The sequence below is a fragment of the Arachis ipaensis genome, chromosome B9, assembly GCF_059453495.1.
Source record: "Arachis ipaensis isolate K30076 ecotype BB chromosome B9, ASM5945349v1, whole genome shotgun sequence".
Taxonomy (NCBI): Eukaryota; Viridiplantae; Streptophyta; class Magnoliopsida; order Fabales; family Fabaceae; genus Arachis; species Arachis ipaensis.
The window spans coordinates 159,168,327-159,196,227 of NC_142444.1; the positions used below are offsets into that span (position 1 = coordinate 159,168,327).

Sequence of the window (27,901 nt, forward strand, 5' to 3'; positions counted from 1 at the left end):
ATCCATTTAAAAACCTTTTGATTTGAATCTAAGAAATCAAGCATGTCGTGCCAAAGACAAGGTCTAGGCATAAGGGAAAAAAAAAGGGACATGAAATTGATTCTATTTTTTCCCCCGAGATATCTAAACAACACCTCTCATAAAGGTATAAAATTAAATTGACAATTTACATGCAGATTGTAATTATCTTTATGTAAAATTGATAGTTAAGAATGTTAGATGATTTTTTTATGTTTGGCTATATTATCATCTAACGATTCTCAAAGTAAATACTATATATCATAAGATGTTGTGGCTTGAAACGGTGTGATTTGTCTACAAAAATTCCTCAGCAATATTTAGGTAGTCCAATATCTCAGACTTAACCTCCTTCGGCAATGGTGCAGATGGCCCTGCCTTTGAGTAAAAATTCGCCAAAGATCTAATTGCCTTCTCCAGCATAACGTATGATTCCTGCAAGCAATAAACCCAAAACATGATGATATATTTGATAACAAGCAGTAATAGAATAACATGTAATTTGGGATGCATGATCTTATTAACGAAGGATCTACTTTTATACAAGACATGTAATAAAATGTACTTAGAGTTGAAAGAAAGTATATACTTCTTGAACAACAGTCTGCTTCCCCCTCCAACTCCCCAAATACTCTCTAATTGACTCTTTTGCTGAGTCTGCAGTTCTTCTAAATTTGGCAATGTCATCAGGTGGTTCATTCAAAGATTCACGCAGTGTTTTCACAACCTCTCTTGCTGACTTTAAGTAAGCCTTTGGCAACACCTTCCCTTTCTTTGTTTTCTCATTAGGATCAAACAATGATGTGATGTCCCCAACAATCCCTTTGTTATCATCATCCTCTTTGTCAGATGATTTCTCTTCTGCCCACCCCATTGATGGAGATAAACCATAACAACACGCCGTGGTAACCAATGAAGCGCCAGCACCGACTATAAGCTGCCTGCGACTCGACAAAGGTTCCGAAGGAGGCAGTGCAATATTAGACCTGGATTGCACTTTATCTGTTATATTGTAGAAGCTGTCAATAAATGAATGACCTATTGCTAAGGCCTAAGTGCAATTATGTTGTTGAGTTTTTAGCACACACATACCCTCAAAATCAAATGTTTTGATCGCTTGAGCTGGTTTGAAACTTGTAATGGAACACATGGTTGCTGCAAGGATAATTGCCATCCTTCTTTGTAAATAAATCTCAGAAATGTTAAGCTACATCCACCGAATACACAAGGCTGCAATGGTATCTTACAATCTTGCTAGCGAAGCATAGCATTTCACCTTGGTTGAGTCATGACAATGAAATTCATAAGTTTCATCCACTTTGTACTACACTAAATGATTGATAATCATGTATTTTAAGACATTAAGTAGAACTTATAATGCTGAAAAAATGAAAACATTAGAGAGGAACTGAAAACAGAAGCCCATCTGAATTGACAGCAAAAAATTGAAAGGGAGAATGAAGCCTACAACTTTGGATTTGGAAGAAACGAGAATGTCTTACCCAAAATCTCTCTGCCTCAACTTCATTGGTTTGCACTAACCATAACAGATGGCTTATCCAAAGCGACAAGGTCAAAATGGTCATTACATCATATGTTTCCAATTTTACAAAATGTACCCAAACCTTTTCTTAATAACAAATTTTACCTTTTTACTTTTCGGTTTTCACCACTCACCATTGTTTCCTTCTTCCTTTAAATACAGAGACTCAGAAAAGTTGATGCAAAAATCCTAACTTCAACGGCAAAAACTTGGCTTGCAGCTGCTATTGGCAACAAAGACTAGTGTCGATAGCGACAGCCGGATAGGGATGGCCGGCGGTAACCACCCCAAGCCTCCGCCCTCCTCCTCCTCCCACCGCAAATCCCGTTGGGAATCCAACGCCAACAATCTTAAATCTCCGGCGGATCCCCAACCAAATAACGATCCCAAGAATACCAAACCCTCCCCTAAAACCAAACCAAGCAACCCTAACCCTAACCATAATCATAATCCTAGCCCTAACAAACGCCCTTCCTCTGATCACCCACTCCTAATCTCTTTCCCGGAGCCTCCCGCCCTCCCTCCGCCCCCTCCCCCGGCCTACGGATTCCACATGCTGGAGCGCCGTACCATCGTCCTTGCCGACGGCAGCGTCCGATCCTACTTCGCCCTCCCACCCGATTACCACCACCTCCCTCCAGCTCGGCCCCCCATTGACCTCCCTTCCGCCGGCGGAGCTCCATTTGATAACCGGTTCCCTAGCCCGTCCTCTCGATTCGACCGCCCTAGGCACCCTGATTACCGGAACCTGCCCCCGGAAGCTTCCGGGAAGAGGAAGTTTGGTGACGAGGATGGTGGCGGCGGACGGGACGAGCTCGCCAAGCAAAGGGAGCAGCTCTTGCGGAACGCGAATCTCAATAATGGGTTTTCTGCTGCTGGTCCCAGTGAATTGAGGCCTAATAAGCAGATAAGGGTTGATGGGGTTGTTGCTGGTGGTGGTGGTTTGGGTGTGAAGCACCACCAGCAGGTTGGTCAGGAAAATTTGAAGAAGGCGTTTCTTCATTTCGTTAGGTTGATTAACGAGAACCCCAGCCAGAAGAAGTCTTACTTGGAAGATGGAAAGCAAGGGCGAATTCAGTGCATTGCTTGTGGCAGGTTTCGTAGAAAGGATTTAGCTGAGATTTTGCTTGTTACTTTTATACTTTTATGCTTGCAATTTGTTTATAGCATTAAAAGCAAATTAAGATAGCATCAAGGCCAAAGACTCTGATGCTAGGATGCAAAAAGTATGTTAAATGTCTTTTTCTTTTTCAATAATCTTTTTAGCATGCTTAGCAAGTTAGAAAATTGATCAGCATATGGGTTGTTTTGGTAGATTATATTACCAAGGCTCCAATGGTATGCCTTGCCTGAAGTAGAAAGGCATGCCTTTAAGCTAGCAAGAGATTCTGACCCCTTCTGATGCCTCACCTCTATGTCTTAAGCCAACTTTGACTACCCTTTTAGCTTAGGCATAGGAGAAAACAAAGGAAGTATTGATTTTTTGGGATGTCATTAGTTCTAAGTTCTAACTTCTTAAGAAATGAATCACCTTTAGTTGTAGAAAAAGCAGCTTTGCTTGCTCTGTAACATTTTTCAGCTCAGTCCGCTTAGCTATGTAGTGGGATTTAATTGCCTTTCTTCAGGTTAACAGCATTTCAGTTTTGTTGTTTAATCTTTATAGGGAGTTATTTCCATAAGTAAGCAGTAGCATCCATGTTGAACTAGAGCTTATATTTTTCTGCTGTTGCTATAGCCTCTGCATTAAAAATATTGGGTTTTGTCAGGCAAGCAGTGTTTGCAAACCTTACTTAGTTCATATGTAGTTAGTTGATGATTCTGTAGGATTAATGGATCGAAGAACTCGATTCTTTCAAGAGATATACTATTAATGTTATGGTTGCTGTCTGTCTGTAGTTTATATGGCACACTGATGATTTTAATGTAATTTAATGCTTTTGGTGACTGGCTATCTTTTGCTAGAGTCGTCATTCATTGGAGCTCTTTTGTGTTCTGCCATGGCTAGAGTTTTCTAACCTGGCCTTGCAAAACTTTTTGAGGAGTTGTTTTGCATTGGATCTCTTATTCAATGCCTATTAGCCATGGTTGCAGCCCTTTATTGCTTCTAATATAACAATGCTGCTATGTTCACCTTTTCTTTTTTCTTCTAATGTTGTACTTTTTCCTTGATTTATAAATTTGCTGACCCTGCCATCAATTTCTAACCTATAGAAGTAGTGTAGCCTTCCTTGTTCAATGTAGTTGGTGTCATTATGTTACTTCTGCATTGGTTACTAGCTCTTGTGACTATCTCAGATGAGGGTTATGGAGCTGCTCACCTTTTATTTGTTTCAAAATCGATAATTGATCTGCATATTTGAAGTCCCTTTTAGACTCTGTTCCGTGCGAAGCTTACCTCCCTCCTGTTAATGGGCTTAAGCACATTACTTCTCTATTGTTGTGTTTTGTGAATACCTCTGAATTGTGGATAATTTGTTACAGATTAGAACCCTCATTCGGTATCCTTAAAGTGAGAGCTTCATTAGAGTATGAATGTCCGTATAATCATCTACAATAAAATACTTATTATTTTTGTATACATACTATGCCTTTGCAACTCATGATTTGGGAAGGACAATGGATGCCATAAAATGTTTTCAATTTTGTAATTATACAATTTTGAGGTCTTCTGTGTTTTGGGCTATATATCCTTGACAAACGAAATTTAGGTACCTATAATAGTTCATTACTTGACCATGTTATGATACCGAATTGCGGAGATTTCACCACAATTGTTTTGGTTGCATGATGCCCTAATGTAACTTAGGACGTAGATTCTCTGTTTGCTTAGCACAACTAGATCTTTGTTAGCTGTAAATTTTAGGTGTTCAATGGTTCTATATTAGTTTTCCTTTTGTAACTTACAGGTTATGGTATGAAACCTGAAATATATTCTTCAATGCCCTTGATATGACAACTTTCAGGTCAGCTAAAGATTTTCCAGATACTCATGCTCTCATTATGCACACTTACAACTCAGATACTGCTGATTTGCGTGTTGATCATTTGGGGTTACACAAAGCTCTGTGTGTCTTAATGGGTTGGAACTACTCAAAGCCTCCTGATAACTCAAAAGCATATCAGTTTCTTTCTGCTGATGAAGCAGCAGCAAATCAGGATGATCTGATCATGTGGCCGCCACTGGTGATTATTCATAACACAAATACTGGAAAAAATAAAGAAGGACGTATGGAGGGTTTGGGAAACAAAACAATGGACAATATAATTAGAGGTAGATTGTTCCCCTCCATTCTTTTTTTATCTTCTCTTATAATTTCTCTCTTAAAAAGCCTGAGTAGTTCAGATAAATCTGCCTTGCATGCATGCATGCTCACTTATAGCAGTTTCTGCCAGAAATCCTCCGTGATCTTCCCCAATATGACTTGGTTAGCCAGATCTTTATTAAAAGACTCTTATGGCATTATCTCATTATAGACTAACGAGATAAGAGATCAGTTTGATTTGGTAGTTGCTTTAAGTTGAAATTAGGCCAACTTTGAGAAAGTTGAAGTTATGAACCACTTAAACCATCTTTGACACAAAAGAGAGTAGAGTTACATCTAGCTTTTGAAATGGTTGCCAATCAGCGTCTTCAGAGGGCTAAGATTTACTTTTTGTTTATCTATGCCCCCTTGTTGCTTGGACTATATTCTTAAACTGTCTTATTTGCTTGTTTGTTGCATTATGTAGCTGGTAAGCCAATATTGGCTTTGTATATCTGTCCATTTCAATATTTGATAGGAAGTCCGGTGTAGCTGGAATTCTGTGCACATAACCACCTTTCCCATCTAGTGGTATAAAGCCTGGTGGTGATTGTTATGACTCTGGTGTAATTACTTGTTATGGTTGCTTTATCACTTGACTAGTATAGTTGTTTTAATATTTTCTGCTTTTCACTTTATATTTTTTTGTTTTAGTCATGCATGCAGCTTCCAGATTATGAGGAATTGCGAGTCCAAAATAGTTTCTGTTCTTTTAAGAGTTCTTGGAGTTATTTCTCCAAGCTTATTTCTTTCATTTTATTACTATTTGTTCACTTTGGATGGAGTTGACCTGTATTATACGTTTTGCGTTCTTGCTCTGGTTTTGTTGTTGAGGTAACCAATTTGTTCTTATGCAAGGATGGATCATTTTGTTTGAGCTTTCATTAATACTCTTTTATGTCCGATTTATTCTTATGAAAGGCTGGTTCATTTTGTTTGACCTTTCATCAATTCTCTTTCATTGTGCTACTCATCTGCATTCACGGTTACAAGTCAAGGGACTGATTTAGGTTTAGAATACAATAATGTAAATCAGCTTTTTTGAAGCTGTTTATATTCTCCGATTTTCGTTTATTACTTCTTTGAACTACTCTGTAGGAGTTGATCTTGGTTTTGCAAGTTTCAATGTCTTCTTGACATGCTTCATCCTTTAATTATATGCTCTTACAGTCTCAATGACTGAAGCATAATTTACACAAACACTAACTTGTGACCTCTAGCAGTATTTGTGTACTGGCTTTTATAATTTTGAAGTTTCATTCTACTTTACCCCTTATTTACTTTGATAAGAATTTGGAAAATTTGACATATATGATGATTTGTTCATACATTTCACTTTTAGTAGAGTAGATGGATTGTAGTCGATAGAATCATTTTCGTACATTAGGTAATAGCCCAATTTCTCTGTAATTAATCAAAATACTAACTTTATGGGGGTTGTAGTCAGAAATGTTGATTTTGCACTGATAGGATGAATGCATCTCAATAGAATGATAGTCCTTTTATTGGGCACTTTGACAGTAGTCCTTGCTCTGTTAGAAATTTAGGATTAAGCTCCTCGATAAGATCAATCTTGAAATGAGAGATGTAGAAGCAATACGACTATGCCAGTCCTCCAGACTGGATTTGATTTGTTCATTTGATGATGAAGAATGGTACAATTGTGTAAGCCTTTTTGTGAAATGTTCACATAGATTTCCAGAATAGCAGTGTCCACTTGTGTCATCTGCAATTTGCTGCCATTGAATTTTAAGCAGATGACTTCTGGCATCAGTGGCATGTGGCCAAATCTGATGTAAACTTTGTAGAAAGTGTGGCTTTTACAATAGATATGGATGATGGAAAAAAAAATGGAGTGATATATAATAATTGAAGGAACTACCTGATCCCTTATTTGGATTATAGATGATCGTCAATAAATTAAAAGTGGACAGACATTTTGATGACGTTGATATTACATCCAACTAAGTTGGTGAACACTGACGATAATGTGGTAGTATTTAATACATTATTCTTGTTGATTCATAGCATTGAGGCTATATATTTTGTGAATTTTATATCTATTCAATATTATACTCTTGCGTTGATTTTAATTAATGGCAAGAAGGAAGTGATCTGAATTATAGGCTTTCTGACCTGTTTTTTTTTTTTTTTAATTGTTGTGATTGTCGTGAATCCTAATAATGCAAGTAGAGCAGGTATTGTTTTGCTCATTCTTGGATTCAGCCTGACCTGACTGTATTAAATTAATTTTCTCCTCTTTGATGAGTGAAATGGGAATTTTGTCTTTTGCATATTTGTTTTCTCCCTCTTGGGGGATTGTTGATTTCTTATTTAGTTATTCCCTTTATTAAATCCCCTTATCACGGGATCTGGGATCTGTTAAACCCTTTACATACCAGTAGGCAGTAGCTTTTGAGTTCAGCTGATTTTAGTGACTGACACTAATTTTATCGTAGTGCTTACCTGGTATTATTTAGTTGTTTTGAGTAGCATGCGAGTTAATTCGTTTATACCTGTTTACAGTCCTATGTTTTAGTCATACTATATATCTTGATATTTGTCCTAATGGGGACACTGGTGGATGGAAATTTGTTGAAGGTAGAAAAAAATCTGCATTTTCCTTGTAAGTTGTAGTACATTCTCTTTATCATCTAGTCATAGCATGATTTAGTATCTCCCACAGTTTTCCTCCTTTACTCCTTTTGCTTCCCTCGTTTATTCCTTCCATCAGTGTCTCTCCGATAGTTTTCCTAACAGACCATTATGCTGGGCTAAAGTCTACTCAATGATGCAAGTTGCTTGGAATAGCAACATTTTTTGGCCATTGCTGTTGTCATTCTTTCAACTTTCGGTTTGATATAACCGCCAATAACTTATTCTTAGGAAAAGCTAGCTGAATCATTGGGTTGTGGGAATCATCCAGTCAAATATTTGATAGTGAACTTTTGACAATATATATCTTCCATCTGATATTCATGCATAATTTTCCAGAGCTTGGATGTGTGAGTGGCAAATCAAAGTCATTATACGGAAGAGATGGTCATTTGGGCATAACACTGGTTAAATTTACTGGGGATCAATCAGGCCTTAAGGGGGCCACGCAGCTTGCAGAACACTTTGAGAAGGAAAAGCATGGGCGCAAAGATTGGGCCCGTGTACAGCCTGTCATAACATTTGGGAAGGAGGATGAGAACAATCCAAACCTTGTAAAGGTGGATGAGAAAAAAGGAGATAAAAGGAGGGTGTTGTATGGCTATCTAGGAACTGCTTTTGATCTTGACAAAGTTGATTTTGACACAAGGAAGAAGGCAGTCATAGAGAGCAGGAGAGAATACAAACAATCCGTGTAGTTTCTATGAATTATACATGGAATAGCAGTGCACTTGAATGAAAGAATTGTGGCTTCTTCTGGAAAAAAGTCTTTCCAGTTGAATGATAATTAGTCCTGATTCTTGAAGATGATAAATGCTGAATGTTATGTTATGTTGTATTGATCGTTTTCCAAGGCTGCAATAGGATGCCAAGTTGCCATCATTTTTTATTTAGTTCCCGGTGGTATATTCTTAATACTATTGAAGCATTAGGAAGATGTGTTTGCCTTTTCACCATTTGACACCGTGGAATGCACTCAATTTTAAGTCAAATGTTCGGAATTTTTAGACTTAGTATTGTCCTATCTTTTCCCCATGTTGGACGGGAACTGTTTGCTTTCGTTTTTGTTACCCATTTTGGTCATAATGTCATGGAAATTATTAGCTATGATTTCCCAGCCAATTTCTAGTTGATTTGCTTGCATGAATCCCTCTAATCACCTTAACCCTAGTTGATTTATAATTTAATTTTAATTTTTCCTTTTACTTCAAATTCTTGGAGGTGGCATTGGGAGTATACACTGGTGATGATGAATTGATGATGATGATGAATGATCCTTGTAGTCTAGTTTTGCATTTTAAGCTTTCCCTAGATGAATCCAATGTATAAATGGAATTTTTTTTTTTTTTTTTTTTTTTTTTTTGGATTCTGTGGCTGTTATATAGAGTCGCCTTTATATAATGTGTTCAAATGTGTTAAAGGATTATACCAAGATCATTGCATGTTGTGGTGTTCCATGCATGCTTATTAGTTATTACTCGTCTACAAAGTGGTTTTTATTGGTTTTCCGTGTAACCCAGTTATTGCCACATGGTGCTTATGGAACAGCAAATTACACACACGTAGATAATGGGTAGGAAGATTATTTTAATCTATGAACAACAGTGATTGGTGTAGAGAAGGATCATCACCACAAGAGAAGGATTATTGTTTTTTGTAATTTATATTCCTAAGGAGTCCAATTGGCCAATCTGGGTAAGTGGTTTCCCTACATCGGAGATGGACTTGGGCTATTATGTAATAGGTTTTAACCAATTATGGACTTGGGTTCTCCCCACTAACATGATCCAGTGCCCATGAATTCGTTATTACCATCCATCTATGTTAAATGAAGAGATTATTTTATCAATTAAAATGACCGAAATTCACCGGAAGAAAAAATTTTAGATGATGTCATATAAATAAGTCTGTAAATCGCAATAATATGCGGCACTTTTTAGCTTTTAAAAAATATATATGTATGTTACGTTGATTTTTCAAAAAATAAAAAGAAAATGTAAAATGTAAAGAGAGATGATTCTGACTTGTGAATCTCACATGTGTGTGTGACAGTGTGAGAGGTGGTGAATGATAGTGGCTTATCTGAAACAGGAACATTGCATTTGTACGCATGCCTGTGTCTGGTTGCAGGTTGCAGACACTGAGTTCCAGCACAATGTGTTTTGTTTTTTTAACCCTTTCAGATTAACTGCTTTAGATGCTGTTTCACTACACTTGCACCTCTCTTTTATTTTTACTTTTTCTTTTTCTGACTCTTCCCATGTGGCGCTCACCACTCTTGTCTTGTCCCACACACTCCCCACCCACCCATTCTCTCTCTTGATCTCTCTTCGATTTCCGCGAAAGTTCTATTACCACTCCTTTGCAATACCCTCGTACTACCCTTCCACATTATACTATTCCATATTCTTGTATACGCAACTCGTTACACGCTGCTATTAATCATTGTATTTTGTGTGTATCTTCTATTTTTCTTATTTCTTTATTCGTTATTCCATTCTGTTCTAATCTAATCTTGCCTCTTTTAAGGTTATCGCACATTTTTTTCCATATATTTTATTTGCACTACATTCTTTGCTATTATGACAATTTTTATTATTTTAGTACGACACAAGTATCTAACTGAATGCATCAAGGCTCAAGCTTAGTATATCCATAAATCGGGAATAAGTTGATACAACTCGTATTAGCTGGACTCTTACGTAATTAATTAATTATACATGTTATCCATGCATGATGAAAATCTTAATTCCAGGTTTCAAGAGTTAATGGAAGGAATTAATAGAAAAAAATAGTGTAGCCTTTTTATCTTGTTAAACATCTTAATATTCAAATCAGACATTTTTTATTTTAAAAAGTTTACAAGACGCATTAGCTTGACTATTACGTAACTAAAATTGATTATCGTACATGGTTAAAAATTATTAATACCAGTTTTCAAGAGTTAATCAATGTAGTCAAAACGAAAGAAAATAGCAAAGCAGATGTATAATTAGTTACATAGTTATGAGTTGAGTATAGTATGTCTATGATATGATATAAGACTATTAAAAATCTGAGGTGATGGCATATGATAGATATGATAATACTACCAAAGTGGAAACATAGGTTTATCCTCATCCCATATTGTGCTTTTACCAAATTAACCCCACCCTCCATATCCTATTCATATGTAATGAAAGGAGCGTTCAAAATCAATCCGAACTGAATAAATAATAACTACTAGTTTTTTTTTGGAACTGAATTCTAATTCCAATTACATAAAATTAGGAATATTTGATGGAAGTGTACAGACTAAATGTTTGTTAGTTGCTTACATTTTACTATTTTTTTATACTTTCAGTGTTGCTCTAACACTTCTTGCAATTTTTAGAATTTTTTTTAATTAATTAAAAAATCGAAAAAATCGAACCAAATTGAACTGCATAATTAAAATAACATTAGATTGAATGTGTTTTTGTCAAGATTCCGAACCAAACCAAAAATCGCAAACCGAACACCCCTGATGCACCACCCCTCTACTACCTAGACTGTACACCAAGGCCTCCAATGCGCACTAGCCGCGCATTCTAGCACCGCCCCTCAACTACCTTTTTCAGGACACATAACCACGTGTCCCCGTCTCTTCCGTCCACGTCACCAACCTTCGTTGTTCCCCAATTTCTCTCTCTCTCTCTCTCTAATTCCTACCTTTACTCTTTCTCTCTCTCTGTCACTTCTTTTCTCTTTCGTCGCTCGTCTTCTCTTCTTCTTCTCCATCTTCCTGTTTCAGCCACTCCAATTAGGGTTTCCACAGTAAGTCGCAAAGCGCAGAAACAACTACCACGGCCATGGGGTCCATCCCCGATCCCGGCGAGCTGAGCGAGGTTGCTCCTCCGCCGAGCTTCGACGAGTTCCAGCGTCAGACCTCACTTATGACCAGCTGCACACTCCTCTGGAAGGAGCTCTCCGACCACTTCTCCTCACTTGAGAAGGACCTAGTCAGCAAATCAGAAGCACTCAAGCTCAAGATTCGCACCTTCGACAACCACACCGCTCAGTCCCTAAAACTCCTTGACCACCGCGAGTCCTCCATCGAGGGAAGCGTCCAGATCGCCCTCCGCAAACTCGACAACAACCGGACCGCTGCGCTCTCCGCTCTTACCGACTCTGACTGCGGCGACTCCGCCGCCGGCGATGGTGAGGTGGACAATGGCGAGGGCCTAGTGCTGAAGCTGAAGTCATTCTGCCTGAGAATGGATGCGGTAGGGTTTTGGATGTTCGTGATCGGGAAGAAGAAGGAACTGGAGGCGCTGAGGTCGGAGATGCCGGTGGCGCTGTCGGAGTGTGTGGATCCGGCGAAGTTCGTGCTGGAGGCGATATCGGAAGTGTTTCCTGTGGACAAGAGAGGAGGGGAGAAGGTAGGTAGCGGGGACCTAGGTTGGGCGTGCGTGCTGGTGCTGGAGTCGCTGATCCCGGTGGTGGTGGACCCTGTGATAGGGAAGTCGAGGTTGATGGTGACGCCGGCAGTGAAGGAGAGGGCGAAGGAGATCGCTGAGACTTGGAAGGCGAGCCTTGAAGAGAGGGGAGGGATCGAGAACGTGAAGACCCCTGACGTGCACACGTTCTTGCAGCACCTTGTCACCTTTGGGATTGTCAAGAAGGATGACTTAGATTTGTACAGGAAGCTTGTCATTGGCTCCGCCTGGAGGAAACAGATGCCTAAGCTCGCTCTTTCCCTCGGTCTTGCTGATGAAATGCCTGGTACTCTCTCTCTCTCTCTCTCTCTCAAAATGAAAGATGACTATAGAAATGTCAAGTGATACTACACAGTGAGCAATATTGTATTTGTTTAGTTGAGTTTGATTTTCAGAAGATAGTTACAGAGTGTCTCCACTATTCTGTCACAGATTTCTGGTCTTCCTTCCTCATTCAGGGGAAAGACATGTAGCTGATCTCTTTCGTTTTGGCGCCATATTAATTTAGGAGGTCTTTAAATAACATGATTTTAAGTATTGTTTAACCTTTTTCTTTCACTTATGGAGTGACTCACGGAATTTTAGCCATAGGATGTTAAAATCAGTGTGCAAGGGAACAAATAAAAAGGTGCTGTTAGTTAAGCTATCTAGTGGTTAAGCTTATTCGATTTCTGCCTCTTGTGTTTTGTGCATAATGGCAATTGGTCATAACTATAGTCTGTAGTGCATGTGGTACTGAGTTCTAATGTTTGTTGATATATGCACTGCAGATATGATTGAAGAGTTAATCAGCAAAGGCCAGCAGCTTGATGCAGTGCACTTTACATATGAAGTAGGTCTTGTGGACAAGTTCCCTCCTGTTCCGCTACTCAAATCTTATTTGAAGGATGCAAAGAAAGTTGCATCATCTATATTGGAAGATCCTAATAATGCAGGCCGAGCTGCGGTAATTTACTTTTATGTTCTTAAGTAACCTACAACTTGTCAATATTTTTTCTTTTTGTAGTCTGCTTGTTTGATGTATTTTAAACCAAACTGTCGTTTTGTACACTGTTAATAGCATGTCTTTTTCCTCATTGAACTGCTGATTTCAACATCTTTTGATTTTGGATCACTGGTGTTATTGATAGAGGTCCAGAATTTTTCCTTTTCTTTTATGCATATAGTATGAAGTTTAGAAAGACTGCATTAGATGCATATCTTAGAAAGGGGAAGGGACTGTTAAATCCTTCAGAGTTCAGTGTGTTAATATTTATTCAGTATTGATTTAATTTCTGATTCTTCTCATTCATTTGTGCTGCTTTTTCTTATTTAGTTGGAAGAAAGGGCTCCAAGTGGTAAAAATGCCTTGTTATATTTTCTATACTTATCTGAAGCAGGTTCACTATTTAAATTGACTTCTTTCTATGTGCTTCATAAAATTTACCAGACCCTAGCTGCAAGAAAAGAGCAATCTGCCCTCAGGGCTGTGATTAAATGCATTGAAGAGTACAAACTTGAGGATGAGTTCCCTCCCGAAAATCTGAAGAAGCGACTTGATCAGTTGGAGAAGGTCAAGACGGACAAGAAGAAACCAGTTGTTGTCCCTGCCAACAAAAGAACAAGAGCAAGCAACAGCAATGGAGGCCCAATGCCTCCTGCCAAGGCTGGCCGTTTGACCAACGCATATGTGTCATCTTTCCCTGCTGCTCCGGCATTTGTTAGGTCTCCATCACACGGGCAATACCCAGCTGCTCTTCCAGCATATCCTTCCCCACCACACATGTACGGAAGCAGAAGCCCCCCAGCAAACCCCTATGCTGCTTACTCACCGGAGCCAGCACCAGCTATGGCAGGTTCATACCCAGCTGCATCAATGAACTACCCTGCATATGGTGGCTATGGAAATGTTATGGCACCAACTTATCAGCAGGCTTACTACCGATAGACATGACATCCCCAAAGATGGTAACCACTGATATGACGACCTTGATCCCATTTACTTTCTCAATGTTGTTTGTAATCACTAACCGTTTTAACGGTAGAAGTTCTGTGTGTTAATTATAACTACTGTCCCACTTCCTGCTCTGCATGGCGAGAAGTTGTATTTCTAATGTTGATCCCGTAGTACTAGGCGATTGTGGAAGTAACTAGGACGGCCAAGAAACATCAGAAAACTCATCTACCAATGTTCGGTTTAGTTGTAGAAAGACTTACTGTTACTATGTTTACAATTATATATGCTTATCCTGTGATCGAACTTGAAGGAAAAAGGAGAAAAAAAAATGAAAAGGAGGAGAGTAGGAACGTTCAATATGTTTCTTGGCAGCTGTTGACTAAGGTATAAAGATCTGTGAAGGAGATAAATGATGAAATCTCGTCTGAGTTTAATGTTTTTTAATTTCGGGTGCCCTACAATCATACTCTTCTTCCTCTAGCACTGTTATTTGTTTTTACATGCTACTTTTTGGCGTTCTTCCAAATGAAGGGTGATGATGATGTGGGATGAGAACCCTGTGTAACAAAGGCTAGGGAACAAAAGTTCGGAGAAACTTGCCAGCTAAATCCAGTATGTAATTTATAGTGGTTGTCAGAACAGGATGTGTCTTTCTTAAATATCGGGTAAAGAATTTGCGGGAATGAGTATTATGGTGGAAAACGAATTTAGTATCTCACACTTGATTCACACCAGAAATATATTTTATTTTTCAGGAATTTAACTAATTCCAACGACTCCAATCAAAAGGAATCAATGAGGGGCTTAGGTTTGGTGAACATAATATAATGTGTCGTGCCTAAAAGTCTACGCTAAACAAAACCTTAATGGTGGCCTCATCTTTTTTTAGCAATTACTCTGACTTTTAATCCCCCTTCGAAAGGGAAGCGGTTGGTAGGGGATGTGCATGGCCCGGTCCGATCTGAAGATTTGGTTCGGTCTGGTCCTGAACACTTTAGGGGCTATTTTTGTGTGATTTCACCGGGTCTAGGGTCGGATAAGGGTCTCAAAAATAGACCCGGTCATTATTTCGGGTCGGGTTCAGGCCATGACTCGGTTCACTATAGGTCGGTCCGGTGGCCTAGTCATCATACACAATTAATATTTTGTTATTAGTGATGGATGATGGCTATTCTTATGTGGAATTTAAGTATTGTAAACCTTAATATTTTGTATTATTAGTTATTATAAGACTATAAGTTAATGTTTTATGTTTAAAATGCATAAAATTTTAGACTAATGTATAATATTGTGTTATTTATATTGATTTAAATATTTGGTGTTATTAGACAATATTAGTATTGATTATGGATTTATGGTTATGCTTTAATTTTAGAGAAGAGTTGGTTCTTGTTATATTTTTCTAAGTGAATTTTACCATGTCAAATAATGGTTGGAGTCTTGGAAATTTGGATATTTTCACATGCTAGCTTATAAGAAGGTATCAAGGTAATATAATGTTAACGGCCCGATTTTTACCCGTATAACCGTGGCCCGAAAGTGTATAGGTTTCATCGGGTCTAGGACTGGGTTCGGGTCTAATAAATAGGCCCGGTATATATTTTGGGTCGGGTCAGTCACATCCAACCAGGTTTCACCCGACTCATGTACACCACTAGTGGCTAGCATCAGGAGCAAATCTTGTTCCTTGAATCCTTGCATTGAAGTAGCTTTTTGGTCGTAGATTTACTAGATTATATGGTAATTCCATGTTCTAGTTAGTATTCCGTGTTTTAAAAATTTGAAATTCCAAATCTCTCAGAATGAAATCATCTAAAAGAAAAAAGACAAGAGACGAAAGTGCTGAGGTCGCAAACAGGCGAATACTTTCAAATACAAGAAACTCCCTAAAGTTGATCAAGTCTCACAAGTGACGGAAGTGAGTGTTACACCCAAATAGTAGCCATTCCAGTTTTCTTCACTTTAGATTTCAAAAGCCTTATTTTGTGCTTGCTTTAATATGTTGATAAATCATAAGTGGTTGCTTCTAAACTTGGTGGTTGCTCCAAACCTCATGATCTAATTCATTCATGCGTAACTTATACCCCAAGCTAGGGAGAAAAACAACGGTAGCATCATATATCATTGATATTGACATCATATTAATGTGAAGAAAATTTTACATGGGAATAAGGTTCGTGTACGTGTTTCATAATTCAAAGCATTTGAAATTGGAACATCTTGATCGTGCTCATCAACCACTTTGAATGGTGTGAATTGAAATGTTTTCCAATATGGGGTGACATATGAGATATGACACGTGTGGTGCTGCTTAATTGGTGGGCTGATTTTTAACCTTTTTCGATAGATTTAATGTCCAAAATGGTCCTTGGATTTCAAATCGCTATTCAATTTAGTCATCGACTTTTTAAAATGACCAATTAAATTTTTGAAATTCGAAAAAGTGCATCTCCATTAGTCCCTTGCAGAAGTGTCGTCTAAACGTTGATGATGTGGCATTCCAACCATATGCTGATGTGTACCAAACTTGAATTTGATTCAAATTGGTACCTGAAATTACTTAATAATATCCAAATTAGTCCATTTTCAATTATAAAACCCTAAATCCTCAAATTATTGTCTTATCTTCTTCGATCTGTCTGCTGTCTTCTTCTCTTCTTCAACCTCTCCGCTATCTTCTTCTCTTCTTCAACCTCTCCACTATCTTCCGGTTCATCTTGTTTTCTCGTCTACATGAGTGATGATGGGTGGTGGGGAGAGAAGTCAAAGTAGCTCAAGTAGGAACAACTAACTCTGTAGGGAGACCTTATGGTAGCAAAAGAATGTGCAACAGGGGAGGTAAGAACGCCATTTTCTATAATTGCAGACTTCGGATGGTGATGAAGTACTCAACGACGACAGAGAATCCTGATAGACTATTTTATGGTTGTCCAAACTATGAGGTAAGGTTATGGCTTTAAAGAAAATGTTAAGATAGTTTCACTTTGAATTTAGATTCACATGCGTTTTTTTACTTTGCAGTATGGAATCAATTGTAATTTTTTCTGTTGGGTTGATGGAGGTGAAGAACCAGTTTGTGCAACACCCATTTCACAAAACATTTTGCATGAGTTCAATTGAAAAATGACAAACTTAGAAAGTGATGTTAAGACCTTGAAGATGATGACAATGGTTACCTTCTTAAAAGTGAAAAATATATTTTAGTTTAATAGACGAACCTGTAAGGATACATATAATTTAAATTTGTGTTGAACTTAAAATTAATCCAACTACATTAACTTGTAATTAAAATAGTTTTTAGGTAAGTGTACTGATGTTGTAGTTCAGATGAATATGAACTGGAAGATAGCGGAGAGGACGAAGAAGAGAAGAAGACAGTAGAGAGATCGAAGAAGGTAGAGAAGATAATAATTTGGAGATTAGGGTTTTATAATTGAAAATGGATTAATTTGAATATTATTAAGCAATTTCAGGTACCAATTTGAATCAAATTTAAGTTTAGTACACATCAGCATACAGCTGGAATGCCACATCATCAATGTTTAGACGGTATTTTTGCAAGGGACTAATAGAGATGCATTTTTTCGAATTTCAAAGATTTAATTGGTCATTTTAAAAAGTTGATAACTAAATTGAATAGCGATTTGAAATTCAGAGACCATTTTAAGCATTTACTCTTTTCCGATATAAGCATTATCAACATGCTTCTTTCTCAAGGAAATCTTCCATTCACTGCTATGGCAATTTACCCCTATTTTAGGGGTGTACATGGTCCGGCCCGGCCCGAAGACCCGGCCTGGTCCCAAACACTTTAGGGACTAATTTAGTGTGATTTCATCGGATCTAGGGTCGGGTAAGGGTCTCAAAGATAAACTCGGTCATTATCTCGGGTCGGGTCCGGGCCATAGCTCGGATCACCCGAACTCGGCTCGGTGGCCCGATCATCATACACAATTAATATTTTGTGTTATTAGTAATGGATGATGGCTATTCTTATATAGAATTTAAATACTGTAAACCTTAATATTTTGTGTTATTAGTCATTTATAAGATTATAAGTTAATGTTTTATGTTTAAAATGAATAAGACTTTAGACAAATACATAATATTGTGTTATTTGTATTGATTTAAATATTTGGTGTTAGACAATATTAGTATTGATTACGGTTACGCTATAATTTTAGAGAAGGGTTGGTTCTTGTTATATTTTTTTTAAGTAAATTTTACTATGTGAATTGTGAAATAAATGTTGGAGATTAGGTGATTTTTACATGCTAAAGACCCGGTTTTTACCCGGCCCAAAGATGCGTAGGTTTCATCGGGTCTAGAATCGGGTTATGATCCAAAAATTAGACCCGATCTATATTTCAGGTCGGATCTGGGTTAAGCCAAACCCGATGTGGCCCGGCCCATGTACACCCCTACCCTATCTCAATAGATTTTACTTTACTTCTTTAGGGGCAATGTGATTAAACCATATCCGATATCTCTGTCTTGCCCCTTTTTTTTCCCATAATGTATTGCAAGTACTAATCATATTATTCATTTTGTCAAAATTACGTAAAAATTATCTAAACACAAATTATAGATTAATCTAAGTTTAATAAAACACTAACATCCATTTGCAACTACTAATCCAAACACGTGCTCATTTTATTAGTTAATGCATTGCCGGCCAACATCACTGTTTTATTCAACAATGACATACTAGTATATATAGATAGGTACAGCTGGACCTCTAGTCAATTATTATTCTAGTGTCCATGGTGTAACGGGTCATGAAATATTTCAGCAGTTTATCTTAAATCTAATTTAGGATTTTTATTGAGTAAATTAAAGTTGGTGGATTTTTATTGACCAAGACTTAATGAAAACCCGAGATACTAATTTGAAGTTTGAAATCATTCTTTTACATTTCCAACTTATAACAACTGAATTATCATCTCTATGAAGAAATGATGGTTAAGATCAAGTAGAAGGAAATATAATTAAAATTAGCGAATAATTCTTACTTTATATTTTCTGTAATCAAAAGAATATAATTTTAAGAATAATAACACACCACATGCAAGCATCACAGCACAAACATTATTGATCAGTTGCTTATCTTGATTGGAAAAACTTTAAGTGGTTGAGCTTTTTGGAGGGTAATTCCAAATTTCTCAGTCATGTCAATATCTTCTAATCTCATTCCATGTTGAAGCTTCCAATCAAAGGAGTTGATCAATGAACCCAACATCAAATACAACATCCTATTAGCCAATTGTAATCCGGGACATATTCTTCTTCCAGCACCAAACGGAACCAGTTCAAAGTTCGTTCCTTTAACATCAATATCCGAACCTATGAACCTCTCCGGAGAAAACAATGTTGGATTGTCCCACAAGCTTGGATCCCTTCCAATGTTCCACACATTAACCATCACTTGAGCATCTTTTGGGATGGTGTAGCCACCAATGTCCACATCAATCTCAGCTTTTCGTGGCAACAAGAATGGAACTGGTGGGTGCAGGCGTAGCGTCTCTTTTATTACTGCTTGTAAGTATGGTAGTTTCGAAATATCTGACTCCTCAACAGGGACACTACCATTGTTGCCAACTATTTCTCCTAATTCCTCTTTAGCCTTTTCCATAACTTGTGGGTTACGAACTAACTCACTCATTGCCCATTCTAAGGTAGATACCGTTGTGTCTGTTCCGGCAACGAATATATCCTATCAAAAACAGTTATTCATTTGGTCAAAATGGTAATAAAAATTAAAAACTCAGATACAGTCAACTAACTTTATGAGAAGTTGACAGTCGAAAATTGTTAGATAATAATTTAGTTAAACTGCGAAATTATTTAATGATTCTTAGCTATAACTTCACGTAAAACTAAACTAAGGTGAAAATTCAGGTGCAGTCAACTTCACATGAAGTTGATACCTGAGAATCTTAGATGATTTGATTGATTTGACTAAATTTTCATCTAACAGGTATCAACTTTACATGAAGTCGACTTCACCTGAGTTTTCACCTTAAACTAAATGTCCTTAAATTTCCAAAAAAAATAAAATAGCACACTTACATGGAATAGATGTGCAATGAGTGTTTTATCAATCAACTTGTTGTCCTTGGAAATGGTGAGTAGAGAATCCAACATGTCATTTTTGCTATGAAAACCATTTTCTCTTAGCTTCAATCGTTGGTTAATCAAACGGTCGAAGATATCAAGAACCTTTGTTACGTTCTTAGCCTGCCTTCGGTTAATGCCTTGTGGGTCAATCGTCTTCAACATGGGGAAGAAATCAGCCAAGTTTGGTGTTCCAACAAGGTTTGTGATGTTGGTAACCAGATGCTTGAACTCTCCCGCTGCATCTGTAGAGTCAATCAAATCTATGGAGAAAATGGTGTTAGATAACAGATTTATGGTAGCCTTGAACCCTAGTGTTCCAATATCGACAGCTTCACCGATTTGGCTGCTATGGTGAACATCATTAAGGAGTTGTTGCATTTTGTTACGCCTAACATGTTGGCTATCATCAAGATTCTTGTGGGATAATAGTTGAGTGTTGCATATTTTTCTCATTTCGCGCCAAAGGGGGGAAATGGGAATAAATGCAAAGCTGTAGTTTTCATGGTTGAGAACCGACACGGATTGTGGAATTGGTCGGTTTGACAAGTGGTGGTCATGGGTTAGAAGTATCTCTTTCGCCATTTCGGCGGAAGAGACTACTACTGATGTCTTTTGTCCAAGCTGCAGACTCATTATTGGACCATGAATCTTCGCCAGCTTGGACAAAGACAAGTGAGGCTTTTCCCCCATGTCAAGGAGGTTTCCGATTATCGGAAGCCGGGAGGGTCCCGGAGGAAGCTTGTAGTTAGGCTTTGTGGATTTTGTAAAGAGTAAACAAAGTGCATGAATGGTCACACATGCCAATACAAAGATCATTGTACAACTTACAAAGTCCATTTTTGTGTATAGGATAATTCACAGGAGATGGAACGTTCGTTATTGCTTAGCTTAATTTATAGCTGATGATGATGACTGTTTGGAAAGATGAATTTGTGTGTAGACAAGACTCATTCTACCCGTTGATTTTCAGCCTTTAAACCACTCTACCAAATAAATATTGGTAGCAAAAGTACGATATAAATTGGTGGAAATTCAGATACAGTTGACTTCACGTGAAGTTGATTGTTGAGAGCTGTTGGAAATTCAGGTGCAGTTGACTTTACGTGAAACCCTAAATCCAAATCAGTCAAATCATCTAACAGCTCTCAATTATCAACTTCACGTGAAGTCGACTGTATCTGAGTTTTCACTTATAAATAAATACGTAAAAAGAATATAGCATGAAATTCAATCAAGTCTAAACCAAAAAGATTATAAGAGTTTAGAATGATGTTAAATTATTAATTTGACACTACAAATTAAATAACACGTCACTATGTCTGTTTGTGTGTGTTTTTTTCCTTAAAATTAAACCTGAATGTCTCAAAACAGAGACTGTGTACTGTTTGGATTAAAGAAATTATGCGAAGAATGTCGTCAACCCCCTTGTTCAACTTAATACGAATAAGATATATTTTTTTAAGAATAAAATTTAGTTTTTTTTAGTCAACCGCTAAGAAAATATAAGTTCGAGGTCTCATCAGAAACGGTCTTTCCCAGCAGGCTAAAGCATAACAATGAAATTCTTTTGTTGAAAAAACGCGCTAATAATAGCTAATTGCCGCTTTATATGAATGTGAGAAGTTGCACGGTTGCACCCTTGACCCTTGTATAAAGATAATAATTTAAATGTTTATAATATTAAAGATTATATTAAATAATTTAATTAAATTATCTAATAATTTTTAACTATCATTACTAATCACCGAAGGAAGCCCTTAGATAAAGATGTCAAAAACGTCTTTTTTTAAAGATGATTTTTAAAAATTTAAATTTAACATATATAATCAATTAAATTGTATTATTTTTATTAAAATTAGACTGGACAAATCAATTTAGCAAAAAAATTAATAAATTAAATTTTTAAACCGGTATAAATTAATATTTTTTATAAAAAATTACTATAATATTCCTATTATAAAACACAACTAAAATATTCCTATCATATATATATAAATTTTGAAAACTTTAAATTCTAACCCTACAACGATAGAGAAAAAAAGAGCTAAAATTTAGAATTCTCAAAATTAATATATATAATAAGAGTATTTTAGTCATTTTATATAATAGAGGTATTGTAGTCATTTTTTATAAAAAATAATATTAATTTAGACGAATTCAAAATTTAATTCATTATTTTTCGGTCAAATTAATTTATCTAACATAATTTTAACAAAAATAACATAATTTAAGTAATTATATGTGTTAAATTTTAATTATTAAAAATATCTTAAAAAAGACGTTTTCTGCGTCTTTATGGAGCATCCCCATCACCGAATTGTTATGCATAACTCCAAATATGTTGGTCATTAATAACCCAAGTGTTTGCAAGCAAATTCTTCCTTTCACTCTTTCGGTCAATACATTAATTAGTGGTGAGCACGGGTTGACTTGGTTTAAATTTAAATTGGTTCGAATTTAGAATAAAATTAGAATCGAATCAATTGAATAATAATAAATTTAGTTTGGTTCGAATTTACATTTTTTTTGTATATACCCAAACTAAATCAAACCGATTAAAAACGAATTAGTTCGGTTCGAATAATTGAATACCCGATAAAATATAAATTTATAAAATAAAAAAACAAAGTTTGTATCTTAAAAATTCTATAAGTACAATAAACATATAAAATTAATAGAAATAATCCAAACATATTAAACACTAAAGACATTAAAATTCTAACATATTAAAAAGCATATATTTCAAATTTTTATTTTTTTATTTAATTAATACATAATCAAATCTACGAATTGGTTCAAATTCTGTACTTTTAAAACCGTTATCTAAACCAATTATTAGAAAGAATCATTGGTTTGATTTTAATTATTAAAAAGAGTCATTACTTTAATTCGGATCGAACCCAATTACCTATTAATTCTAGAACCAATTTAATTAATTCTATTCGAATTCAGACAGATAATTAAGTACCTGCTATCTGTATTCAACCATAATATTAATGTTCAAAACAAACTTCTTCACAAACGCAACCAAATTCCTGTGTCTTCCGGGTCAATCCAATAACTATATTATAATATTCATTTTTCTAATCAAATTATAGTTTTTTTTTATAATTTTATCAAAAATAATATTCATCTATTAAAATTAGTTATGTATTTATATATAAATATATATAATATAATTTATTTTTTATATATATTTATATTCTTACATTTATTTTAAACTGACTTTAATAAATAGGTAATTTTAATATATATAGTATAATCGTAATATTATTAATATTATTTTCTAGTCCTTCCCACAATAATTAAATTCTTTATCTCACCGCAATCTCCATCTTCCTGTAACTTTCATTTTTTTTTTTTTGGCTCCACAAGAAGTCAGGTAGTCAACGTCATTTATAATCTGCCAAATTCTGTTCAACGATGTTGAAATGTTGCACAAGTCTTTGTAGCTTTGAAGTGTTACACACGTCTTATTAGTCTTTTGTATTAAAACGGGACTGCACACGTCTTATTAAGTTATTAGTTACTTCTGCAAAAATCTATATGCACCAGCCTAGAAGTTCTTTTTTTGTGGAAGAGAGGGAAGATACTAAAATGAACAGGTTTCTGTAGGGTATAGGGTATGGGCTACGAGCCCATGATAAATTTGTTTCTGACTCATCACCTCTATCCAATGTTTGGACTTTAACTTAGGCTTTTATTTGAAGTAAAACTATTTAGCAAGGAAAATTGTAAATTTGGACAAAACCAAAAATGAAAAATACAAAACTATGCTTTACAAATTGGGCTCATAACCCATACCAAAAGAAAAAAAGTAATAGACTAATAGGCCTAAAGATTGACTCATTTCATTTGAAATATGTATGTACTTCATGAACCCAAACAGGAACTAGAGGTGATGCTAACAGAAAATCTGATGTGGACTTCATAAACCAGATCGCGTCTTGATTCTAAACCTGAAGATCAATCGAAAAGTGAAATTAAACATCATGTCATGAAGGCCATAGGAGCTTGTCTTTTGGTGCTAGAATTCAACGCTTTGAGAGAGAAGATCGATTGGGGTTTGGGCGGGTTGGGTTATAGGTTCGAATAGGGTTTGGGCTTAGCCCTGAAATGTCCCAAAAAAAAAAAAAGAAATGTGTTGTATTGGTCATGGGAAGAGGATGGAAGTTACATAGTCAGAACAGGATATCATGTGGCTAAAACGGCAGGTCAAGAATTGAACCAAAGAAATTCGTCAACAAGTGAAGATAGAAGGGACCTATGGAAAGAAATATGGAAAATGGATGTCCCACCAAAAATAAAAATGCTGCTATCGAGAGCAAGTCAGGATGTATTGTCAGTGGATCACAACCTGTATAAGAGGAAGATAATACAAAGCCTAATTTGTCAAGTTTGTTCTAAAGAAGTGGAAACAGTACACACTTTCTTGCTATGCGATTAGGTAAGAGCTACATGGTTTGGGGCTGAATGTCAAAATATTCCAACTAGAGAGACAATCACATCTATTAGGAATTGATTGTTGAAAAATATAAGAAAAATTAGAGCAGTGAGAGGTGAAGAACAAGAGAAGAGAATCAGCAATTTTGGGTTCTTGATGTGGAAAATATGGAAGACCAGAAACGACAAACTATTTCAACATCTACAAATAAGTCCAATGTGGACAATAAAAAAAGCAAATATTATGAAAAATCTTTACTGGAAATCAAAAGAAAAACAAGCAGGAATGATGCTTAGAGAAAAAGAAAACAGAACAAACCTGGTAAGATGGAGACCTCCTCCAACTGGATGGCAGAAGGCAAATGTCGATGCTGCATTCAGGAAAGAAAAGAGTTCTGGTGCAATATCTGTGGTAGTCAGGGATAACAGAAAAAGAATTGTGTTAGGCTTCACAGGAAAAATTCAAGCAAATTCAAGCATTGCAGCAGAAGCAACAGCAGTTAGACAAGCCATAATCATAGTTAATAATCTCCAAATGGAAAAGACTCTAATAAAATCTGATAATTTGAAACTCATACAAGCAATTAAATTCAAGGGTTCAATAGAAAAAATTTCAGCAATTTTTCAAGACATTGATATGCTAATGAAGTAATTACCGAAAAAAAGGGTTAACTTGAACTCTCAAAAACAAGAATCTCCTCTCCCATGAAACAGCAGAAGTGGGGACATTACACCATAACTGAAGCACTCAACCACCTGCAGATATCCACAGAATCATCATAAGTGAATTCAATTTGATTAAAATTTGAGGATCAACAAAAAATTAAGCTTTAATAAAAAAGAAACAAAGTGCCATACAATTGAGGACCAAAACGGTACAGTGAATAGAAGCTTCTCGCAATGGCCATGGCAAAGCACTGCATCTCAGTTTAGAATGGATGATCGCAATCTTTGACGCACCAGATTCAGATGGAGTCCTAGCACAGTTGCACGAGTAGCATATTAAGTGGACATTGAAGGTGGTTGGCTGAGGGTACAATTCCAATTATAAAAGATGAAGGCAAGGTAGAAAAATAATTTTCTCTGGTTTATAGTTCAAAATGCGATAGTGTTAACATGGGAAGGGGTTAGATCTTGGTGTGTTTTTTTTTTTCCGAATCTTATGGACTCAAGTCCAAAAAAAAAATAGAAATGTGCATGGCAAAATTTTGATCTAATAGTCATCGTGTATGCATTGTAATAAGTATGCTCAAATTCAAAATTTAGCTAAATCAAATAGTAAATAGAATTTTTAAATATTGTGTGTAAGTGTGGTATGAGTGAATTTATAATGTCCAATTCATTTGACAAAAAAAAAAAAAAAACCAAACACACTCTTGAATGTATTATGAATACAAGAAAAATTAAAATAAAATAATTCATTAAACAAATCATCGATACAATGAAATCAGCAATGCAACTTGTACACACACAAAAATTAACAGAAAGAAAGACAAAGTTAGTTTTTTATTGTGTTTGATTCAACATGAAAATCAATAGAATCATGTTTAGAGAGAAAAATTAGCAACCTCCCTCTGCGTGCAAAGAAATTAAAAGAAAATAAAAAAATACGTGGCAAAAAGAAGTACCTACCTTAGATTTGTTAGATTTGTTTACACCGGTATAATATCGTCATCGACTTGCTACCTAAGGTGGAAGTCGTCTTAAATAGAAGAGTGGGGTGATTACTCTCATATTTAGGTATTGTTCTTGTGAGAGTAACATGGACGTGACCTCGGTTGGAGGAGTCTACGCCGAGTCGCCGAGTTATAAGCTGCGATAATTCAAGCTTTTTGTCCAGAGAGATACCATGTCACGGAGAATATGAATAAGGAGGGATGTACCTGCAAAAGGCATTTCGATGTTTAAATTAGTACTGAGAATTTAGTGTATTCGTTAAGGACAAGATATCATACTTTTGTAGGTTGAGCATAAAAGGTCGGTTACATTACCGTTGATCATCTGAAATGAAGAGTAGTTATTAGATTTTAATAAACAATAAATATTTGGTCAGATAATTTTATTCCATGATGTAGTCTGTTGAGTTCTGATTGTAACGCATAACACCGAGTTATAACGTAACTGTCGAATTATGGTGTGTAATGCCGAGTTATAACATAGAATTTGTAACGACCGTATCAGGTATAATTAAAGAAGTTGAGACATTCTAACAACTAGTATTGTTGTATTTATAAGATCATAAAAATAAATAAAAAAAAAAGTTCGTTTTTAAATTGAAGACAAAAATGAAGGCAAAAGATATTTGTATTTTTTAGGTCTTAATGTCAGTGAAATTAAATGATTTAATTGAGTTTATGATTTAAAAATAACTTTAAAAACTATTATAACTCATTAATAAATACAACAAAATAAACTAAAGTAATTTTTTAGATATTTTTGACAACTCGATGAAATGAAACTCTGTTTAAGAGTTCCATCAAATACTTTGCCTCCTTTATTTTATGAAGATAAATGGTGTGACTCTTAACATACAGTTTTACTTTATTTGTTTAGTCAATATACGATTCGTTGTCTAACAGTTTCGGAAAGGCGATGACTGAAAGATGGACCAAAATACAGTGACTATGCATGATATGATACATTCCATTCAGTGCCTTGTTTCAAAGATTGAAGTGACATGTCTCTCCAATTAATTTACAGGTGATGATCATCACATCTAACAATCATAACACACAGGGCGGCCACTGAGATTACCTGTCCGAATTCAAACCGAATTAATTAAATTGATTTTGGAATCAACGGATAATCGGATCCAACTCGAACCAAATCAATGACCTTTGTTAGTAATTGGTTCGAATATCGATTTTGGGGATGCGAAATCTAAACCAACTCATAAACCCGATCATATATTAATTAAATAAAAAAATAAAAATATATATATGATTTTTAGTGGCTTCTAGTGAGATTATTCACTATTAATATGTTTATAATTTAATGAGTTTAGTTTTTAATGTATTTGGTGTTTAACATATTTAGATTATTTATATTGATGTTACATATTTATTATACTTGTTGAATTTTTAAGATAAAATTTGATTTTTTTTATGAATTTCAAAGTCATCGGATATTCAATTATTCGAACTGAACCAATTCATTCTTAATCGGTTTGGTTTGGTTCGGATACATATACAAAAAAATACAAATCCAAACCAAACCGAACCAATTATATTTTAATCGATTCGATTCTAATTTTACCTTAAACCCAAACCAAATCGACCCGTGTTCACCCCTACATCCGTCACTGCACAGGGGAATGAAGCAAATAATACATAATAAGAATGAAATAGTTTACCGAAACTATTATTAAACATCTGCCGACCCTGCCTAGCGCCTTCAATTACGAATTTAAAAGCTTTATTTTATGGCTAAT

General features: G+C 35.8%; 4 protein-coding genes across 6 annotated transcripts; 2 read left to right on the forward strand and 2 right to left on the reverse strand.

Annotated features, from left to right (window-relative positions):
- Positions 1-120: 120 nt before the first annotated feature.
- Positions 121-1,624, reverse strand: LPA19 (photosystem II 11 kDa protein-like protein). 3 transcript variants are annotated; one of them, XM_016319347.3, is made up of 4 exons: positions 1,521-1,624; positions 1,111-1,294; positions 608-1,020; positions 121-453 (listed from the first exon to the last, which is right to left on the reverse strand). In XM_016319347.3, exons 2-4 carry the CDS (start codon positions 1,190-1,192, stop codon positions 316-318), a joined length of 633 nt encoding a protein of 210 aa, XP_016174833.1. In that variant the 5' UTR covers positions 1,193-1,294; positions 1,521-1,624; the 3' UTR covers positions 121-315. The 3 variants fall into 3 exon arrangements, with proteins under 3 accessions (XP_016174833.1, XP_016174834.1, XP_020966885.1); XM_016319348.3 differs by lacking the exon at positions 1,521-1,624 and having other exon boundaries at positions 1,111-1,489; XM_021111226.2 differs by lacking the exon at positions 1,521-1,624 and having other exon boundaries at positions 608-1,004; positions 1,111-1,247.
- A 96-nt stretch (positions 1,625-1,720) lies between these two features.
- On the forward strand, positions 1,721-8,640 carry LOC107617565 (RNA recognition motif XS domain protein). Its single transcript, XM_016319345.3, has 3 exons — positions 1,721-2,656; positions 4,525-4,832; positions 7,858-8,640. Exons 1-3 carry the CDS (start codon positions 1,830-1,832, stop codon positions 8,214-8,216), a joined length of 1,494 nt encoding a protein of 497 aa, XP_016174831.1. The 5' UTR covers positions 1,721-1,829; the 3' UTR covers positions 8,217-8,640.
- A 2,309-nt stretch (positions 8,641-10,949) lies between these two features.
- Positions 10,950-14,353, forward strand: LOC107617774 (FRIGIDA-like protein 4a). Its single transcript, XM_088498001.1, has 3 exons — positions 10,950-12,261; positions 12,746-12,921; positions 13,405-14,353. The coding sequence occupies exons 1-3, from the start codon at positions 11,349-11,351 to the stop codon at positions 13,900-13,902; spliced, it is 1,587 nt and encodes a 528-aa protein (XP_088354127.1). The 5' UTR covers positions 10,950-11,348; the 3' UTR covers positions 13,903-14,353.
- Positions 14,354-18,801: 4,448 nt separating this feature from the next.
- LOC107616905 (geraniol 8-hydroxylase-like) lies at positions 18,802-20,921 on the reverse strand. Its single transcript, XM_016318786.3, has 2 exons — positions 19,981-20,921; positions 18,802-19,624 (listed from the first exon to the last, which is right to left on the reverse strand). Exons 1-2 carry the CDS (start codon positions 20,863-20,865, stop codon positions 19,007-19,009), a joined length of 1,503 nt encoding a protein of 500 aa, XP_016174272.1. The 5' UTR covers positions 20,866-20,921; the 3' UTR covers positions 18,802-19,006.
- Between the last annotated feature and the right edge of the window lie 6,980 nt (positions 20,922-27,901).

Bases quoted from the DNA above. Each gene is read 5' to 3' on its own strand.
- LOC107617774 (XM_088498001.1), top strand. From the start codon at position 11,349: ATGGGGTCCATCCCCGATCCCGGCGAGCTGAGCGAGGTTGCTCCTCCG. The intron at 12,262-12,745 runs GTACTCTCTCTC...TATGCACTGCAG, and splicing joins TCTTGCTGATGAAATGCCTG to ATATGATTGAAGAGTTAATC. The intron at 12,922-13,404 runs GTAATTTACTTT...AAAATTTACCAG, and splicing joins ATAATGCAGGCCGAGCTGCG to ACCCTAGCTGCAAGAAAAGA.
- LOC107616905 (XM_016318786.3), bottom strand. From the start codon at position 20,865: ATGGACTTTGTAAGTTGTACAATGATCTTTGTATTGGCATGTGTGACC. The intron at 19,625-19,980 runs GTAAGTGTGCTA...TGTTTTTGATAG, and splicing joins TCATTGCACATCTATTCCAT to GATATATTCGTTGCCGGAAC.
- LOC107617565 (XM_016319345.3), top strand. From the start codon at position 1,830: ATGGCCGGCGGTAACCACCCCAAGCCTCCGCCCTCCTCCTCCTCCCAC. The intron at 2,657-4,524 runs GTTTCGTAGAAA...GACAACTTTCAG, and splicing joins CAGTGCATTGCTTGTGGCAG to GTCAGCTAAAGATTTTCCAG. The intron at 4,833-7,857 runs GTAGATTGTTCC...ATAATTTTCCAG, and splicing joins AATGGACAATATAATTAGAG to AGCTTGGATGTGTGAGTGGC.
- LPA19 (XM_016319347.3), bottom strand. From the start codon at position 1,192: ATGGCAATTATCCTTGCAGCAACCATGTGTTCCATTACAAGTTTCAAA. The intron at 1,021-1,110 runs GTATGTGTGTGC...ACAATATAACAG, and splicing joins CAAAACATTTGATTTTGAGG to ATAAAGTGCAATCCAGGTCT. The intron at 454-607 runs GTATATACTTTC...TATTGCTTGCAG, and splicing joins AGCAGACTGTTGTTCAAGAA to GAATCATACGTTATGCTGGA.